The sequence below is a fragment of the Salvelinus sp. IW2-2015 genome, linkage group LG17 (assembly GCF_002910315.2).
Source record: "Salvelinus sp. IW2-2015 linkage group LG17, ASM291031v2, whole genome shotgun sequence".
NCBI lineage: Eukaryota > Metazoa > Chordata > Actinopteri > Salmoniformes > Salmonidae > Salvelinus > Salvelinus sp. IW2-2015.
In genome coordinates this window covers 6,007,026-6,027,273 of record NC_036857.1, presented here as the reverse complement: position 1 = coordinate 6,027,273, position 20,248 = coordinate 6,007,026, and the positions used below count along the sequence as shown (strand labels likewise).

General features: G+C 47.3%; 2 protein-coding genes and 1 long non-coding RNA gene across 8 annotated transcripts in view; 2 read left to right on the top strand and 1 right to left on the bottom strand.

Annotated features, from left to right (window-relative positions):
- Positions 1-6,960, top strand: part of nkain4 (sodium/potassium transporting ATPase interacting 4) — a 138,964-nt gene extending 132,004 nt beyond the window's left edge. The window contains exons 6-7 of one of the 3 annotated variants that reach the window (XM_024006638.2): positions 4,953-5,037; positions 6,699-6,960. In XM_024006638.2, the coding sequence (XP_023862406.1) occupies positions 4,953-5,037; positions 6,699-6,708 (95 nt within the window). In that variant the 3' untranslated portion in view covers positions 6,709-6,960. Of the gene's footprint in view, positions 1-4,952; positions 5,042-6,698 lie in introns of those variants that run through there. The other 2 variants (XM_024006640.2, XM_024006639.1) reach the window with 2 other exon arrangements.
- A 1,076-nt stretch (positions 6,961-8,036) lies between these two features.
- LOC139029030 (uncharacterized) lies at positions 8,037-12,566 on the top strand. Its single transcript, XR_011481248.1, has 2 exons — positions 8,037-10,813; positions 10,996-12,566. It is a non-coding gene; the product is annotated as an uncharacterized lncRNA (long non-coding RNA).
- Positions 12,567-12,708: 142 nt separating this feature from the next.
- birc7 (baculoviral IAP repeat containing 7) lies at positions 12,709-19,599 on the bottom strand. 4 transcript variants are annotated; one of them, XM_024005307.2, is made up of 8 exons: positions 18,689-19,599; positions 17,129-17,228; positions 16,932-17,010; positions 16,712-16,757; positions 15,796-16,005; positions 13,337-13,402; positions 13,029-13,241; positions 12,709-12,934 (listed from the first exon to the last, which is right to left on the bottom strand). In XM_024005307.2, the coding sequence occupies exons 1-7, from the start codon at positions 19,344-19,346 to the stop codon at positions 13,042-13,044; spliced, it is 1,359 nt and encodes a 452-aa protein (XP_023861075.1). In that variant the 5' UTR covers positions 19,347-19,599; the 3' UTR covers positions 12,709-12,934; positions 13,029-13,041. The 4 variants fall into 4 exon arrangements, with proteins under 4 accessions (XP_023861075.1, XP_023861072.1, XP_023861074.1 ...); XM_024005304.2 differs by having other exon boundaries at positions 15,790-16,005; positions 18,689-19,597; XM_024005306.2 differs by having other exon boundaries at positions 13,029-13,244; positions 18,689-19,597.
- Between the last annotated feature and the right edge of the window lie 649 nt (positions 19,600-20,248).

Genomic DNA, 20,248 nt, shown 5'->3' with positions numbered 1-20,248 from the left:
CCAGAGAGAGATCCGTGCGCTTTCTCTTTCTGAGTAAATATACAGAGAGTTGGTCTCTTGGTCGATCACTTAGTGAAGGCACCGTCTGTGTTTCGCGATAAAGAGCTTATTTTGACAGCTGCCTGAACTCGCCTCCTCCCTACCTCGCTGCCTCTCCCCTACCCTCACTGCTCGTCCCTACCCTCACTGCCTCGTCCCCTACCCTATCTGCCTCCCTCCCTACCCTCACTGCCTCGTCCCTACGCTCACTGCCTCTCCCCCTACGCTCACTGCCTCGTCCCTGCTGCTCACTGCCTCGTCCCTACCCTCACTACCTTCTCCCCTAACCTCACTGCCTCCTCCCCTACCCTCACTGCCTCCTCCCCTACCCTCACTGCCCTCCTCCCTACCCTCACTGCCTCTCCCCTACCCTCACTGCCGTCGTCCCTACTCTCACTGCTCTCCTACGCTACTGCCTCCTCCCCTCGCTCCTTCGTCACGCCTCGCCTCACTGCCTCCTCCCCTACGCTCACTGCCTCCTCCCCTACCCTCATTGCCTCCTCCCCTACGCTCACTGCCTCGTCCCTACGCTCACTACCTCGTCTCTACGCTCACTGCCTCCTCCCCTACGCTCACTGCCTCCTCCCTACGCTCACTGCCTTCTCCCCTACCCTCACTGCCTCCTCTCACCACGCTCACTCCCTCCTCCCTACCCTCACTGCCTCCTCCCTACCTCAACTGCCTCCTCCCCTACGCTCACTGCCTCGTCCCCTATGCTCACTGCCTCGTCCCTACCCTCACTACCTCCTCCCTACCCTCACTGCTCCTCCACTACGCTCACTGCTCCTCCCTACCCTCACTGTCTCCTCCCTTACCCTCACTGCCTCCTCCCTACCTCACTGCCTCCTCCACCACGCTCACTGCATCGTCCCCTAACGCTCACTGCCCCTCCCCTACCCTCACTGCTCCTCACTACGCTCACTGCCTCCTCCTCCTACCCTCACTGCCTCCTCCCCTACCTGCCTCACTGCCCTCCTCCACTACGTCCTGCCCTCCCTCCACTACGCTCACTGCCTCCTCACTACGCTCACTGTCCTCCCCTACCTCCTGCCTTGTCCCCCACGCCTCACTGCCTCCTCCCCTACGCTAACTGCCTCGTCCCCTACGCTCACTGCCTCCTCCCCTACGCTCACTGCCTCCTCCCCTACCCTCACTGCTTCCTCCACCACGCTCACTGCCTCCTCCCCTACGCTCACTGCATCCTCCCTACCTCACTGCCTCCTCCCCTACGCTCACTGCCTCGTCCCTACGCTCACTACTCGTCCCTACGCCTCACTGCCTCCTCCCCTACGCTCATGCCTCCTCCCCTACCCCACTGCCTCCCACCACGCTCACTGCTCCTCCCCTACCCTCACTGCCTCCTCCCCTACGCTCACTGCCTCGTCCCCTATGCTCACTGCCTCGTCCCCTACCCTACTACCCTCCTTCCCCTACCCTCACTGCTCCTCCACTACCCTCACTGCTCTCCCCTACCCTCACTGCCTCCCTCTACCTCACTGCCTTCCCACGCTCACTGCCTCCTCCTCCTACCCTCACTGCCTGTCCCCTACGCTCACTGCTCCTCGCCCTACGCTCACTGCCTCGTCCCTACGCTCACTGCTCCTCCCTACCTCACTGCCTCCTCCCTACCTCACTGCCATCCTCCACCCACGCTCACTGCCTCCTCCCCTACGCTCACTGCATCCTCCCTCCCCTCACTGCCTACTCCCCTACGCTCACCGCCTCTCCCCTACCCTCACTGCCTCCTCCACCACGCTCACTGCTCCCCTACCCTCATGCCTCCTCCCCTACCCTCACTCCTCGTCCCCTACGCTCACTGCCTCGTCCCCTACCCTCACTACCTCCTCCCTACCCTCACTGCCTCCTCCACTACCCTCACTGCCTCCTCCACTACGCTCACTGCCTCCTCCACTACGCTCACGTGCTCCTCCCTTACCCTCATGCCTCCTCCCCTTACCCTCACTGCCTCCTCCCTACCTCACTGCCTCTCCCTACCCTCACTGCCTCCTTCCCTACCCTCACTGCCTCGTCCCCTACTCTCACTGCCTCGTCCCTACGCTCACTGCCTCGTCCCTAGCTCACTGCCTCCTCCCCTACCAAACTGCCTCCTCCCCTACCCTCACTGCCTCCACCACCACGCTCACTGCCTCCTCCCCTACCCTCACTGCCTCCTCCCTACCCTCACTTCCTCCTCCCTACGCTCACTGCCTCCTCCCCTACGCTCACTGCCTCCTCCCTACCTTCACTTGCCTCCTCCCCTACCCTCACTGCCTCCTCCACCACGCTCACTGCCTCCTCCCCTACGCTCACTGCATCCTCCCCTACCCTCACGCCTCCTCCCCTACGCTCACTGCCTCGTCCCCTACGCTGCACTACCTCGTCCCCTACGCTCACTGCCTCCTCCCCACGCTCACCTGCCTCCTCCCCTACCCTCACTCCTCTCCACCACTCACTGCCTCCTCCCTACCCTCACTGCCTTCCTCCCTACCCTCACTGCCTCGTCCCCTTGCTCACTGCCTCGTCCCTACCCTCACTACCTCTCCCCTACCCTCACTGCCCTCTCCACTACGCTCACTGCCTCCTCCCCTACCCTCACTGCCTCCTCCCTTTACCCTCACTGCCTCCTCCCCTACCCTCACTGCCTCCTCCCCTACCCTCACTGCCTTCCTTCCCTACCCTCACTGCCTCGTCCCCTACTCTCACTGCCTCGTCCCCTACGCTCACTGCTGCCTCGTCCCTACGCTTCACTGCTCCTCCCCTACCCAAACTGCCTCTCCCTACCCTCACTGCCTCCACCACCACGCTCACTGCCTCCTCCCCTACCCTCACTGCCTCCTCCCCTACCCTCACTTCCTCCTCCCCTACGCTCACTGCCTCCTCCCCTACGCTCACTGCCTCCTCCCCTACCCTCACTGCCTCCTCCTACCTACTGCCTCCTCCACACGCTGCACTGCCTCCTCCCCTACGCTCACTGCATCCTCCCCTACCCTCACTGCCTCCTCCCTACGCTCACTGCCTCGTCCCCTACGCTCACTACCTCGTCCCCTACGCTCTCACTGCCTCCTCCCCTACGCTCACTGCCTCCTCCCTACGCTCACTGCCTCCTCCCTACCCTCACTGCCTCCTCACCACGCTCACTGCCTCCTCCCTACCCTCACTGCCTCCTCCCCTACCCTCACTGCCTCGTCCCCTATGCTCACTGCCTCGTCCCTACCCTCACTACCTCCTCCCTACCCTCACTGCCTCCTCCACTACGCTCACTGCCTCCTCCCCTACCCCTCACTGCCTCCTCCCTTACCCTCACTGCTCCTCCCCTACCCTCACTGCCTCCTCCCTACCCTCACTGCCTCCTCCCCTAACCTCACTGCCTCCTTCCCTACCCTCACTGCCTCGTCCCCTACTCTCACTGCCTCGTCCCCTACTCTCACTGCCTCGTCCCCTACGCTCACTGCCTCGTTCCCTACGCTCACTGCCTCCTCCCCTAACCAAACTGCCTCCTCCCCTACCCTCACTGCCTCCACCACCACGCTCACTGCCTCCTCCCTACCCTCACTGCCTCCTCCCCTACCCTCACTTCCTCCTCCCCTACCGCTCACTGCCTCGTCCCCTACGCTCACTGCCTCGTCCCCTACGCTCACTGCCTCGTCCCCTACGCACTGCCTCCTCACTCCTCACTGCCTCCTCCACTACGCTCACTGCCTCCTCCCTACGCTCACTGTCTCCTCCCCTACCCTCACTGTCTCCTCCCCTACCCTCACTGCCTCCTCCCCTACGCTCACTGCCTCCTCCCCTACACTCACTGCCTCCTCCCCTACGCTCACTGCCTCCTCCCCTACCCTCACTGTCTCCTCCCCTACCCTCACTGCCTCCTCCCCTACGCTCACTGCCTCGTCCCCTACGCTCACTCCCTCTCCCTACGCTCACTGCCTCCTCCCCTACCCTCACTGCCTCCTCCACTAAACTCACTGCCTCATCCCCTACCATCACTGCCTCCTCCCCTACCCTCACTGCCTCCTCCACTATGCTCACTGCCTCCTCCCCTACCATCACTGCACGTCCCCTACTCTCACTGCCTCGTCCCCTACGCTCACTGCCTCGTCCCCTACGCTCACTGCCTCGTCCCCTACGCTCACTGCCTCCTCCCCTACCCTCACTGCTCCTCCCCTACACTCACTGCCTCCTACCTACCCTCACTGCCTCCCCCCTACCCTCACTGCCTCTTCCACTACGCTCACTGCCTCCTCCCCTACCCTCACTGCCTCCACTGCCTCCTCCACTACACTCACTGCCTCCTCCCCTACCTCACTGCCTCCTCCTCTACCTCACTCGCCTCCTCCACTACGCGCTTCACTGCCTCCTCCCCTACCGCTCACTGCCTCTCCCCTACCTCACTGCCTCCTCCCCTACGCTCACTTGCCTCCTCCTCTACGCTCACTTCTCTCCTCCCCTACCCTCACTGCCTCCTCCTCTATCCTCACTGCCTCCTCCACTACGCTCACTGCCTCCTCCACTACGCTCACTGCCTCCTCCCCTACCCTCACTGCCTCGTCCCCTACGCTCACTGCCTCAGATAGCACCACTAGTCAATACAAATATGGAAAGTTTGTATATTATACACATATTTTGCATCTTTATTTTGTGTATGTAACATCAAAGAGCTAGCTGAAATGCCACATCTCCATCTGTTTTTGGCATGCCAACACATTCTAACCTTTGACACACTTATACTGTAGGTGTACCTATCTGTTTTGTATTCTCTTCACTTTCATTTGTTTTCTTGAATTCATTTGTTTTGTGAATCCATATTTGTCATTTGATATCATTTCATTTATATTTCTTTCTGCCCATCACTTTCTGTATGTCATGTTCTGATTTAATTTGTCATTTTTTGCATTTGATCCTTTTGTTTTCAGTTGATTTTGTTGGTGGATTTGACCCCTTCCCCCTCTACCATGTCAATGAGAAACCATCCCATCTCCTCTTAAAGCCCATGTATCTGTAAGTACGTGTGTGTGTTTGGCCTGTGTGTTTTTCTGCGGCTAGTCTTTGATATTAATTAAGATGAAACTTCTCTTCGTTAACACAGTGTTAATTGGAATAAGGCCTTAATTACTCCGCTTTAATAAGCGTTTCAGCTTTTTCCTAATGAGCAAGTCATTAAAAAGGACAGCAGATAGATGGCGCCATGGTGTGATGTCATAGGGTTCAAGGGCATTTTATATGGACCGAGAGAAAAGAGGACAGAACTATGGACTATGTCTCAAATGGAACCCTGTTCCCTAAAATATAGTACACTACTTTTGGACAGTGATAAAGATATGTGGCTCTGGCAAAAAGTTGTGCAATTTATTTTTATTTAACTAGGCAAGTCAGTAAAGAACAAATTCTTATTTACAATGACGGCCTACCCTGGCCAAACCCTAATCCAGACGGCGCTGGGGTAATTGTGTGCCGCCCTATGGGACTCACAGTCGGTTGTGATACAGCCTGGAATCGAACCAGGGTCTGTAGTGATACCTCTAGCACTGAGATGTAGTGCCTTAGACCGCTGCACCACTCAGGAGCCCAGATTTATGGGGAATAGGGTGTCATTTGGGACATGTTGGTAAGTGTTAGTACTTTTTCCTTGCCAACACCTTTATTCTCCTGTCCTCTATCCTTCACTCCCAAAAAGAGCAGCCATCTCCTGCATTATGCTCCCTTTCTAGGGGGTGGGAAATTTGAGAAGTAGGCTGGTGTGTGGAAGTCTAGAGTTTGGGTTTCCTGTCTGATTCAGTTAACCATACACTCAAAGACCTGAACACACCAGCTCATAGTGTTTTCATTAAAGATTAGCCCATATCAAATTAATAAAGCTTTGCATTGCACAGGTTTATGTTATTGGGATTAAGAACATAAGAACTGTGTCATGGCAGGGATATTCTATTCTTCTGTGACTCGTATAAACTTTCTTTGTGGTTCTGCTAACTCTGCTGGGGGGGGGGGGGGGGGGCGTATGGTTGCATGGGTGTGTACGTGCATTTATGCACATAGACACACACAAGATTAGAGGCTCTCTGCCTTTTAACCACCATCCCAATTTCATTTGAATGATATATTAAATTATGCAGGAAACATCATAACAAATATGTGCAGTGGTGGCAGCTAGCCTAACGGTTACGAGCATTGGGCCAGTAACCGAAAGGTCGCTGGTTTGAATCCCTAAGCAGACCAGGTGAAAAATCTGTCTGTGGCCTTGAGCAAGGCATTTAACCCTAATTGTTCCAGGGTCACCATCAATAATGGCTGACTCCTGCTCATGACCTCACTCTCAAAGGAGTGGGATATGCAAAAAAAGTATTTCTAATTTACACATGTGAAACAGGACCAATACAAGCACCACCTAATTATTATAATAATTTCGCTACACTCGCATTAGCATCTGCTAACCATGTGTATGTCACCAATAAAATTTGATTTGAAAAAAGTGAATATATTATTAGCCTGCAGGACACCTCTCCTGACAGCTTCATCAGCTCTGTTGCAAATGAGGCAGAATTACCCTAACCTTTACCCTCCTCCACCACTAGGGGTATATAGCCTTGATCTTAATAATGTACCAGGTGTGTGTGTTTTTACTGGTCATCCACTCACTGTCTCCTGTGTTCTATCTTCTCCAGGTCTACGTAAATAGGGCGGCAGCCAACGCCGGATTTCCCATGGAAACAAAATGGCTGCTCTGACTGACACAACAACAGTCCAGAATGCACTGCGGCAGGCCAGACATTCCTCTGATTCTCTACTTCTTTATTTCATCTCTTCAGTACTTCAAACATGTAAATTACTGGTGTTCTGCTTATGACTGTACTTCCCTGTTCTGTTCTGTTGTTAGTGGGAGGATGGCGGGGATAGGATTAGGGTTGGGGGATAGGAGGAAGGGAGGGAAGGAGGAGGAGGGGCGGGGTAATTACTGTGTCATGGCCTGAACTTTTTTTGTGTACTCATATCAATTATTTATCTAGAACTACAAACGCATCCAACACAACCGAGACTTACAGTACCTGCTGTTAATGGCTGTATTTCTGTCCATCGTTCAGAACTAGTGATCTACAGTATGTCTAGATCATAGCTATATATATATAGCTATTATATTATACATATATATATACATATATACATATATATACAGTGGGGAGAAAAATATTGGATACACTGCCGATTTTGCAGGTTTTCCTACTTACAAAGCATGTAGAGGTCTATAATTTTTATCATAGGTACAAAAATCCAGAAAATCCCATTGTATGATTTTTAAGTAATTAATTTGCATTTTATTGCATGACATAAGTATTTGATACATCAGAAAAGCAGAACTTAATATTTGGTACAGAAAACTTTGTTTGCAATTGCAGAGATCATACGTTTCCTGTAGTTCTTGACAGGTTTGCACACACTGCAGCAGGGATTTTGGCCCACTCCTCCATACAGACCTTCTCCAGATCTCTTCAGGTTTCGGGGCTGTCGCTGGGCAATACGGACTTTCAGCTCCCTCCAAAGATTTTCTATTGGGTTCAGGTCTGGAGACTGGCTAGGCCACTCCAGGACCTTGAGATGCTTCTTACGGAGCCACTCCTTAGTTGCCCTGGCTGTGTGTTTCGGGTCGTTGTCATGCTGGAAGACCCAGCCACGACCCATCTTCAATGCTCTTACTGAGGGAAGGAGGTAGTTGGCCAAGATCTCGCGATACATGGCCCCATCCATCCTCCCCTCAATACGGTGCAGTCGTCCTGTCCCTTTGCAGAAAAGCATCCCCAAAGAATGATGTTTCCACCTCCATGCTTCATGGTTGGATGGTGTTCTTGGGGTTGTACTCATCCTTCTTCTTCCTCCAAACACGGCGAGTGGAGTTTAGACCAAAAAGCTCTATTTTTGTCTCATCAGACCACATGACCTTCTCCCATTCCTCCTCTGGATCATCCAGATGGTCATTGGCAACTTCAGATGGACCTGGACATGCGCTGGCTTGAGCAGGGGGACCTTGCGTGCGCTGCACGATTTTAATCCATGACGGCGTAGTTGTTACTAATGGTTTTCTTTGCGACTGTGGTCCCAGCTCTCTTCAGGTCATTGACCAGGTCCTGCCGTGTAGTTCTGGGCTGATCCCCCTCAGCTCCTCATGATCATTGATGCCCCACGAGGTGAGATCTTGCATGGAGCCCCAGACCGAGGGTGATTGACCGTCATCTTGAACTTCTTCCATTTTCTAATAATTGCGCCAAAGTTGTTGCCTTCTCACCAAGCTGCTTGCCTATTGTCCTGTAGCCCATCCCAGCCTTGTGCAGGTCTACAATTTTATCCCTGATGTCCTTACACAGCTCTCTGGTCTTGGCCATTGTGGAGAGGTTGGAGTCTGTTTGATTGAGTATGTGGACAGGTGTCTTTTATACAGGTAACGAGTTCAAACAGGTGCAGTTAATACAGGTAATGAGTGGAGAACAGGAGGGCTTCTTAAAGAAAAACTAACAGGTCTGTGAGAGCCGGAATTCTTACTGGTTGGTAGGTGATCAAATACTTATGTCATGCAATAAAAAGCAAATGATTTACTTAAAAATCATACAATGTGATTTTCTGGATTTTTGGATCACAGTTGAAGTGTACCTATGATAAAAATTACAAACCTCTACATGCTTTGTAAGTAGGAAAACCTGCAAAATCGGCAGTGTATCAAATACTTTTTCTCCCCACTGTATATATATACATAGACAGTTCAGCCCTCTGCCTGGCCTCTAGTCTGAAAGGCCACTGTCTATGGCTCTGTGGGTTGGATTGTTACTATGGCTCTGTGGGTTGGTTTGTTACTATGGCTCTGTGGGTTGGTTTGTTACTATGGCTCGGTCTCAGATCATCACTGTTGGGCTGAATTACAGTTGAGCCTGTGGAATGGAATGGGCTGTTGTGTTCTGCCTGTTTACTTTAGGCCACGATCTGTGCACATAAATACACAGGCAAAGCAGGAAGGGGGAGAGGAGGGAACGGGGGAGAGGAGGGGGAGGTAGGGAGGGAAGAGGGAGAGGAGGGGAAGGTAGGGGTGGTAGGTAGGGGAAAAAAAGCAGCCAAACATACAGAGGATTTGTTCAAAAAGAGAACCAGAAAAAAAGAAAGATGGAAAATAGTTTTGGTCAGGGTTTTGAAATGCAAACTTAACTTCCTAACAGAGAAAGGGAGATGATGTTTAAGGTTTTACAGTAAAAGCACACAGGCAATAATGTTTGAGTTTGAGTCTTAACTTTTTCTTAATCTTACTTACGGTGCTGTGACTGACTGAATCCTGTCCAAAACCGTTTTGGACACCACTGATATACAGTGTTTCAATAGACTGAATCCTGTCCAAAACCGTTTTGTACACCACTGATANGGACACCACTGATATACAGTGTTTCAATAGACTGAATCCTGTCCAAAACCGTTTTGGAAACCACTGATATACAGTGTTTCAATAGACTGAATCCTAAATCTGTAGAGATGGGTGGAATGAAAGGAAATATTATTTTAAATCTAGTTTTACAGTTATTTTTTATTTTTAAAAATGTTTTATTTAACCTTTATTTAACTAGTTGTTGGTGTGGAAGATTGAGGTTTGTGTCAGGAGTTAGATGTGTGTTAAAACTCCAGTCCAGGAACCCAACTGCCTCAAACTACTGTGAGGGTTGAGTGTAAGGTTGAGTGTTTGACAGTTGATCATTAGTTATACACACAGTCGCTGACTGACTTTTTTCAATCCTAAATAGTGTGTGATATGAGAGGTAGTTTGACTACATTTCCCGTCCATGGTATACAAAGATATTGAATGGAGTTTAAATGTAAAAGTAGCACAAATATAGCAAAACAAGAAGATAGAAATATACACAGCCTGTTTTCTCTATCATTCCATCTGTAGATTGTTGATTCAACTGTGATCAATTTTAATGGTTTGTTTCATAGCATGTTTGTAGGGGTTTTGTATGATAACCATGGATATGCTGTATTATACGGTAATAACCTAGTGTATGTTTGGGTCTATGTTGGATTGGGGAACATTTATCCCACAATCCCAAAAGACATACACTTTTGTGCCCAAACTTTAAGATGGGGACTAGTTCTTGAGTATTTGGAGCATAGAATTAGAATTTAGAATACTGGAATGGACATGAAGCTTCTTATGATGGGATAAAGGTCAGCCATTTGATCAGGGAGTTGGTCAACCATGGTTTGCCGGTGCTGTGATAAGATATTGTGTAAAATAATGAATATGAAGAATTTTAGAGGAATGATTCCATACTTTTTTTCAAATGAACTGCCAATATCCCAACATTCCATTCAAACAATGCAGTCAATCCACAGCCATACACTTTCTGAAATCAGTTGATGATAGGACTTAGACAAGTTGTAAATGCAACAAGTACTGATATTGTATTACATAATAGCACTCTCAGCTTTACAAGAAAACCAAAAAATTKGACATTTATGGTCTGTTTACATATATTTTAGAGGCTATGTATTCCGAAAATTTGGTTTAAAACCCGTATAAACTGTATTTATTTCTCCCTGACCAATAATGGCTACCATTTTCACCCCATTCTGGAACTTCAAGGTTTTATGACATAGCCCCTCTAGTAATTTAATAGTATCTCTAGCCCCTCTAGTAATTTAATAGGATCTGTAGCCCCTCTAGTAATTTAATAGGATCTCTAGCCCTCTTAGTAATTTAATAGTATCTCTAGCCCCTCTAGTAATTTAATAGGATCTCTTGCCCTCTCTGGTAATTTAATAGGATCTCTAGCCCTCTAGTAATTTCATAGGATCTCTAGCCCTTCTAGTAATTTAATAGGATCATAGCCCGTCTAGACTAGTAATTTTAATAGCCAATCAGTAGCTCTAAGCTCTAGTAATTTATAGGATCTCTTAGCCTCTAGTAATAATTAGGATCTCTAGCCCCTCTAGTAATTTAATAGGATCACTAGCCCCTCTAGTAATTTAATAGGATCTCTATGATTTGGACTTTCTGTTGCAGATTGTGTAACTGCCTGGGTTTTTGGCTGTGTCCCTTTAGGAGTATGATGGAGTTGCCCGTAGACACTGATCTAAGCTCAGTTTTGTGTTTCATCTCTTATGAAGTTTTCAGAAGGGGCAACTGATCCTAGATCTGTGTGTAAGAGCATCTTCTACCTGGCCCGTCCCCTTCTGTTTTGTTACTATGTACCACTACCGCCTCCTGCTGTTGAATGTGGTCATGTACAAATTAAATACTGCTGAATATGTTTGTGTTCTTCACTTGAACAAACCCCTCAGCTTTGTCATTTAGGCTTTCATGGCATATTGTTTATTGATAAGTTACAAAAAAACAGTTAAGGATATTTTCCATTGGCCTACTGGACACTGGACCCCATAGAAAGGTCCAGGTTACTGCCCTGCATGTATGTACGTGTATATGACTGTATACTTCTTTATCTCCACGTTATCCATGCAGTCTTATACTTAACATCGTTCAGAAGAACTAATGTATTCCTTTATTTCTGTAGCCTCTAAACTCAATTGTTTTTATTTTTTGTATAATTTGTCTTATCTGCTGAGACATGAATGCAATGATTTAACCTTTTTTTATCAAAGCTTGTTTTCTACCTAATCAAAAGAGCCTTGAACACAGAACATAAGAAGATTTGAATTTGGTTCGATCTCGTTTCCAGCAGCATCTGATCAACATGCTCTTATCCCGTGTGGTATTGTGGGTTTGGAAGACAGGCTGCTCATTTGATGATATTGAAATCACAGCTCTTTCTCTGAACTGATATGAGCTTGATAGGAATTCTATTGTAGAACGGTGGTGCAACAATAATGATAGTAAACCATGGACTGTCTCAAATGATATCCTAAAGTAGTGCACTATATGGGTAATAGGATATCATTATTTCAGGAGAGGGCAATATTAAAGAACATTCATACAGCGATGTCTTGTGCAGAATAGCCATTCTGTCATAGATATTGCCAGCTCTATACATTACATTTCTATCTGTAATATTGTATGTTGCACTCCAGTGAGTAAACCCCAAGTTTATCAATACCAAGCCAGGCTTGTCTGTCAGTACTTATGAACATACTGTAGGATCAGCTACAATTTAATAACTGTAGCCAGGATCATTATCAGAAATGAACACACACTGCACCTCATCTCTTGATAAAAAATGAATAGCTTGAAGACAACTAAAGTAATTTGATTTATGGGAACAGTTCTTCCTTTTAATGCAATACAGCCTTTCCAACAGGGAATGGAAGAGCCATACCTGGCATTAGAGTTGGTTGGGGCCTATTGTGGTGGCGTTATGGATACCACTGAAAAAGAGTCCACCTCTTTGTAGATAATTCTGTGTCTTTGTATAGGAAAGTGGGGGGAAAGCTTTTTGTATTTCTCTTCATTTTGTGTCCTCTGTAGTCCCCATCACGTGACTCAATTATGTTATCCTATTTGTCCAAACGTGTAAATAGAAGTTTGTTAATAAAACAATGTGTACTTTTAATCATCTGATTGTGATTTATTTGTATTAGGGATTATTCATATTTTCTGCAAATATTCTAACTGTAATCTGATGTGCAGTTGGACTGATTTAACTTGCTCTTCCAATTGATCACTGTAAACATCAATACTGACAAAACACTGGATATTGCATATGTGTTTATTGTTGTATATAAATATATAAACGAGGCCATTTTCATTTGAGGGTATTTTAAGCAGGGCAAATCAACAGAGCGTTTTTAACGTGGGTCAGATCTGGCATCCAACATCCAGGGAACATTTTCAGAACGTTCGCACAGCACCTATAAAATAATGTGAGCTGCTCCAAGGGGTTCTAGAATCTTTCTTCATTTGTCGAAGGTATACAAAAGCCTAAAAGGGAAACAAGGAAATTGTGTATTGTTTCTCAGTGTATTAGGGATACTATAGAATAATTGTGTCATACATATTCATAGGAGTCTCGTACTTGAGTGAGTCTTTCAGGACATGAATGCTCGGACGCTGCCTCTGATGGTGGCTCTGCAGATGGGGCAGTGACGCAGGCTGGCAGCACAGTCGCTACACACCACCAGGTGACCACAGGGAATGAAGACAATGGAAACCCGCTTGTCCATACACACCTTACATGTCCGCTCCTCCTGCAGCTGACGCAGGAGCTCATCAGGGGTGGTGTCGCCCACTGCTGAAATACACACAGGAGTGTTGCCGTTTGTGTGTGTGTGTGTGTGTGTGTGTGTGTGTGGGCGAGTGTGTGAAATACACATGACCTCTAACCTTTTTCTCTGATGGGTGTCTGTGTCCTGACCCCTCCTGCACTGAGCCCCTGCCTCTCCACCGGCCCTGATAGGGACAGAAAACACCAACAGTAAAGGGTGAGACATGGTTACTCACGGTAACATCATCTAAACTCAGCAAAAAAATTAACATCCCTTTTTCAGGACCCTATTTTCAAAGATAATCTGTAAAAATCCAAATAACTTCACAGATCTTCATTGTAAAGGGTTTAAACACTGTTTCCAATGCTTGTTCAATGAACCATAAACAATGAATGAACATGCACCTGTGGAACGATCGTTAAGACACTAACAGCTTACAGACGGTAGGCAATTAAGGTCACTGGTTATGAAAAACTTATGACACTAAAGAGGCCTTCTCACTGATCTTGAAAAAAGGAAAGATGCCAGGGTCCCTGCTCATCTGCGTGAACGTGCCTTAGGCATGCTGCAAGGAGGCATGAGGGACTGCAAATGTGGCCAGGGCCAATAAATTGCAATGACGTACTGTGAGATGCCTAAGACAGCGCTACAGGGAGACAGGACGGACAGCTGATCGTCCTCGCAGTGGCAGACCATGTGTAACAACACCTGCACACGCACGGTACATCCGAACATCATACCTGCGGGACAGGTACAGGATGGCAACAACAACTGCCCGAGTACACCAGGAATGCATAATCCCTCCATCAGTGCTCAGACTGTCCGCTAATAGGCTGAGAGAGCTGGACTGAGGGCTTGTAGGCCTGTTGTAAGGCAGGTCCTCACCAGACATCACCGGCAACAATGTCGCCTATGGGCACAAACCCACCGTCGCTGGAACCAGACAGGACTGGCAAAAAAGGCTCTTCACTGACGAGTCGTGATTTTGTCTCACCAGGGGGGGATGGTCGGATTCGCGTTTATCGTCGAAGGAATGAGCGTTACACGAGGCCTGTACTCTGGAGCGGGATCGATTTGGAGGTGGAGGGTCCGTCATGGTCTGGGCGTGTGTCACAGCATCATCAGACTGAACTTGTTGTCATTGCAGGCAATCTCAATGCTGTGTGTTACAGGGAAGACATCCTCCTCCCTCATGTGGTACCCTTCCTGCAGCTCATCCTGACATGACCCTCCAGCATGACAATGCCACCAGCCATACTGCTCGTTCTGTGCGTTATTTCCTGCAAGACAGGAATGTCAGTGTACTGCCATGGCCAGCGAAGAGCCCGGATCTCAATCCCATTGAGCACGTCTGGGACCTGTTGGATTGGAGGGTGAGGGCTAGGGCCATTCCCCCCAGAAATGTTCAGGAACTTGCAGGTGCCTTGGTGGAAGAGTGGGGTAACACCTCACAGCAAGAACAAATCTGCAGCAAGAGGGCATGCAAAAATGAAAAAAAAAAAAAAAAAAAAAAAAAAAACAGTGGGCAACCAGATTAGAACTGTACTATGATAAAAAAAAAAATTACCCCCATCAGGAAATTAAAAAAAAAAAAAAATTCATAGTAATTGGGAAAAAAAAATGAAATCAGTAACATGAACTGTATTAAAATATACACATAAAAAAAAAAAAAATAAAAAAAAAAAAAAAAAAAAAAAAAAAACAAAAAAAAAAAAAAAAAAAAAAAAAAAAAAAAAAAAAAAAAAAAAAAAAACAAATAAAAAAAAAAAAAAAAAAAAAAAAAAAAAAAAAAAAAAACAAAAAAAAAAAAAAAAAAAAAAAAAAATGGCAAATCTGGTGCAGTCCATGAGGAGGGGATGCACTGCAGTACTTAATGCAGCTGGTGGCCACACCAGATACTGACTGTTACTTTTGATTTTTGACCCCCCCATTCAGGGACACATTATTTAATTCCTGTTAGTCACATGTCTGTGGAACTTGTTCAGTTTATGTCTCAGTTGTTGAATCTTGTTATGTTTATACAAATATTTACACATAAATAAACGCAGCTGACAGTGAGGACGCTTCTTTATTTACATCTTTAACAAGAGTCTTCATTTGTTGTTTCTCAGTGTCAATCCAGTAATTTCAGATGAACAAGAATATCAAAGGGTTGTGTTAAAATATGAACGTGGTCAACATCAGAGTTAAAGATACCAACGTTGGTCCAGCAGGCAATTTTTAGGACTCCCCCAGGGGTCAAAGTGTAATTAGAACCCTGTAGGTTGTAAGTTCAAGTAATGGCATGTACCTCCCCTCTGTGAGCCCTTAGCCTTTACCCAGCCCATAACAATCTGCTGGTCCCTACCTCCAAACAAGTATCTATGGGTAGAGGCAGTGGGTTCTGTCAGACAAGGCAAATGTTTAGGGATTGACCCCTGTGAGCTGTACCCAGGCACGTGCTGATACTGTACTATCACCCTGGTAGTGGATGAAGTGAATCCCCTCTCCTTACAGTGTTAAGTGCTTTGAACATCAGAAAAGCTCTATGTAAATCGAAGCCATTATCATTAATATAATCACCATCCTTACCCTGACCTCTGCTCTGCGGTCTCCTGGTCCGGTCCTCCTCCTCAGCTGCCAGTATGTCAGTGACCAGGCCAGACACGGAGGTGTAGTGCTGGCCGTTCAGCAGGTACTTGGTCTGGACCAGACTCTCCACCAGGCCAGCCTCAAACCCCATCTGGAGCACGGTCTGGACCACAGGAGACAACATGGCCGAGGGCACGCCCAGACCACCCACCACATCTGACAGAGGAGAGGACAGGGAGGGACGGGGAGAGAGAAAAAACAAAACAGGTATTAGGTGGGAAGTTGGGAAAGAGACAGTTATATAGAGTTTCACTGAAAACCAACAGCACTGCATTTTTTATTCAGCGTTACTAAGACGATGTGTCTCTCCTTGAGATATGGAAAACCAATGACTTTTTTTCCTCTCCTGTATTCAGTACAACTAAAAAAAGATGAATAGCAGATTCAGCAACAGTATGTGATGCTATTGTGCTAGCATTCTATCATTTGATAAACGGCCCAGTAGAGAGAGCAGTACCCCAGGGTGTGGGAGTGGGCAACCAAGAGCCCCGCATCTCTCTGACACACATTAAACCACAGAAACAAATTGAGTTCTGATAGATACAGAGAAAAGCACCACTGAGGGATACATCTGTTTCTCTGACTGTCCTCTAAAACAGCTGAAACGGACAGTATTTGTAAATCTCTCGCTACACACACACACACGTTTAAGTGCCCACTTATGAAATACATCCTCTTAGTCTGTATCCAGGGGAAAGCAGCGTATTGGTTTCCAAGGCAATCCATATTTATTGTGTTTGTTCAGCACAGGTTAACACGTGGGGCGGATCACCCAGTGATGTCATTTAGGGAGGCGGGGGTCAAGAGAATGAAGTGGATGTAATATAAGTTTCAATGTTTTCATTTGTATCCTGGGACTCACCATTCTCTGAGTTGATTTCTCTGGACACCGGAGTCTGTGATGCACCCTGGAAAACAAATCAACACGGGATCTATTCTGTGAGTTCTCTAACACACTGTAGTGACCACAACAGTTATGTTGGCACGCTACTAATATACAAATGATCCTGTCTTTTGGTATGACCGTGGAGGACAGTGAAGCACAACAGTGAGGGATGAATGTTAGGGATTAAGGTACTTACCACAGTCTCTATATTGAAGTGAGTATCCTGGATGTTGCTGACGTAGTCCCGCCCTCTCGTCTGGATCAGGAAGTCACATCTGAGGAATGAAAGAGAAAGTTGTAACATATTGACACAGCAGAACCGTGGACACAGGGTCAAAGACATTACATATTGCATTTTGACAGTTTGTGTGTGTTGGTGCTGTTGTGTGTTACCGTGGGAACCACTTGGCGTGCTCCTGCCAGGGGTCATCTCCAGGTTCCCAGTTCCTCAGCCCTCCATCACAGTAGAAACATTTCACGTTGTCACCGTGTCCTAGGAGGAGGGACATAATATTTTGTCTATCATAGCACTTCTGACAAAGACTTTACATGAAGATTAGACACACTAAAAAACACACACATGCATACAGTACACACAGACAGCAAGCAGTGTGTGTTTGCTGTCCGTGTACACACACACAGGTGGATTTAGGTATAGGCGACAATGGCAGCCGCCCACGGCGGCATCTTGCTGAGGACAGCACGGGGTGCCCGCACAAAAAAATATGGAATGGTGACATTTGCACGATCGGTTTTCTATCGCTCATTTGCATGTCACGTCAATGATATCATGTCACCGTGTGGGACTGTGGGTCAAATAGCCTTGTCAGAGTGGGGGCCTTGATTCTAGTTTGTGAGATAGGCAGGCTACTACCTGGGAAGGTCTCCCACTCAGAAGTACGAGATGGGGAGGGGGGGCGGTGGTAGGTTAACCTCAGGTCTCCGCACTGGAAGCCCGAGGTAGGGGGAGAATCTATCAAATAGCACACCTCTAACTTTGTACAGTACTAATGCAATTAGTAAAATCAGTCACACTACAAAATAAACCACAATTCATTCATAATACTGTGAATATATAGTTTCACAGACATATTGTTGTATTTTTTCTGGTTTATGCGAAATTGTTAAGAATAATATAAAACCAGTCTGCACACCACCAAGGTGAATTGGTTTAGTCTTGACTCTTGGTTGACATTGTTGGGGGATGGGTAATGTATTGCTGCTCAGTGCCAAATCAACACAAATGTATTTCTATTTGTCACTTCTTTTTGATATTTATGAGTCTTATTTTTGTAAATATTTTTATAGTTGTAAATGGTATTATTATTTATTTGTGTTGTTCCAAATGTCTGAATAAAAATTACAGTTAGTGCAGAATGGTGCTTTTTTTTGKCGGGGGCGCTGAAGGGGGGGTTCGCCCAGGGAGCCATACGAGCTAGAACCGACACTGCACACACAATGACACAAATTATCACATTAATACACACAGGCAGACACCCCAACATTCCTGCTGTGAGAATGTGGATTGTGTTATTGCATTTCCAAAACTGAATTTCAAACAAAGGAAAAGTTGTTTCTCATTCGCTCTCATAGTCGTTCTATGTTCTACGATTTAATGAACACAACAGTCTAACCATAACAGTGATGTTTTCCTTTACGCAGTCCGAGTCCTGTCCAGCTTTTTCTGTCTACAAACACATGACTCAGCGTGGCTATTGTCCCATGAAGTCACACACAAAGACTGGAACCTGCTATTTCTGAATATCCAATTGCCAATTTCTAATTACCAAGGCGTGCGTAATTTTGTCCAATAGCTTCACTAAACATGGGAACTAAAAGAAAGAAGCAAGTTATAAAATGTTCCCAACAGAATTTAGAAAAGTGGAAATACACAACACACACTGATGTCACAATAGGATTTCTCTCTCACCATCAACAAATACTATTGCGCACCTGTGTAGAAGAATCCTGCCCTCGACAGAACATCGGGCTGGACCGCAGCACCGGTGGGCCAATTGTGGAAGGTGGTGAGACGGGATTCCTCTGACTCCATCTCGGGGTAAACAGCCTGCCCGGCCGCCCCCTGGTCGTCCACAGTCATCCTCTGGAGCTGGCTCAACAGCTGACCGTCCACGGAGTCCGAAGGGGACCCGGGAACGACATACAGTGGGATATTCCCAACGGCTCTACCCATTACCAAACTACAAGTGGGGAAGTGCCTCTTGTGTTCGACGATCGGACTGTCCCCATGGACCCAATACCTCAGGATCCCTCCACAACAGAAGCACTTGACCTTATCATCGGGCCCCAGAAAAAAGAAGCCCGCTCTGGCTAGGTTGGTCGCGGTGACCGGTGCATCGCCCGGCCAGTTTTCAAAAGTTCGAAGCCTCTCCTCCTCGCCTCGCATCTGGGGCGTCTCCAGAATATACATCATCTCGCTCCTGTCATCCGTCATGCTGGTGGGGGTTGTGGTCTCTTCTTTTTCCTTCGGTCCTGTGGCAGTCATCCCTTTTCCGTTCCATAGTGGACTGTGCAGGTGGGAGCGCGGAGCGCGCAGTGCTGGACATATATTCCCTACAGTTGTAAGCACGGCTTGCGCAGTAGCCCACATCAGGCAGCGTTCCAGAACTCGCTCACTAGATGCCAGAAGGCAGTCCCATGCGGTCAAAACATAGAGATAGATAGACGAACCATCTTTATATCTGTGCCATTATAATATCTGTGACAGCATAGGTAGCGCCATTGAGGCTACAACCCATAGGAATCCCCATCCAGTTAACTAGTTTGACCACTTTAACATTTCGGAAGCTCTCTATGGCGCTGCCCATGCTATATTGGCCTTTTGGTCAATAGAGGCCTCTGTCATTCTCTTTTCCAGACTGTTTGACGGGGATAGCCTATCACCAAGAGAAGAACAGTGCGTTAGTGAGACGTGTCCAACCCGGAAACCACCAAGTTAAATTTGCTAAACCTACACATTAAATAATGTATATTTATTGCTGCAGATTTTGCACAATGATCGCGACTGTAACCAGTCTCACAATGAACAATGAACAAAAATATAAACGCAACATGTAAAGTGTTGGTCCAATGTTTCATGAGCTGAAATAAAAGATCCCAGAAATGTTCTACATGCACAAAAAGCATATTTCTCTCAATTGTTTTGCACAAGTTTGTTTACATCCCTGTTAGTGTGCATTTCTACTTTGCCAAGACAATCCACCTGACAGGTGTGGCATATCAAGAAGCTTATTAAACTGCATGATCATTACACATGTAACGGATGTGATCTCCCGGGTGGCGGCAGTGGTCTAGGGCACTGCATCGCAGTGCTAGCTGCGCCACCAGAGTCTCTGGGTTCGCGCCCAGGCTGGGCTGGGTTCGCGCGACGCACAATTGGCATAGCGTCGTCCGGGTTAGGGAGGGTTTGGCCGGCCGGTAGGGAGGTTTTGGCCGGCCGGTAGGGCGCGAACCCAGAGACTCTGGTGGCGCAGCTAGCCGCCCGGTAGGGAG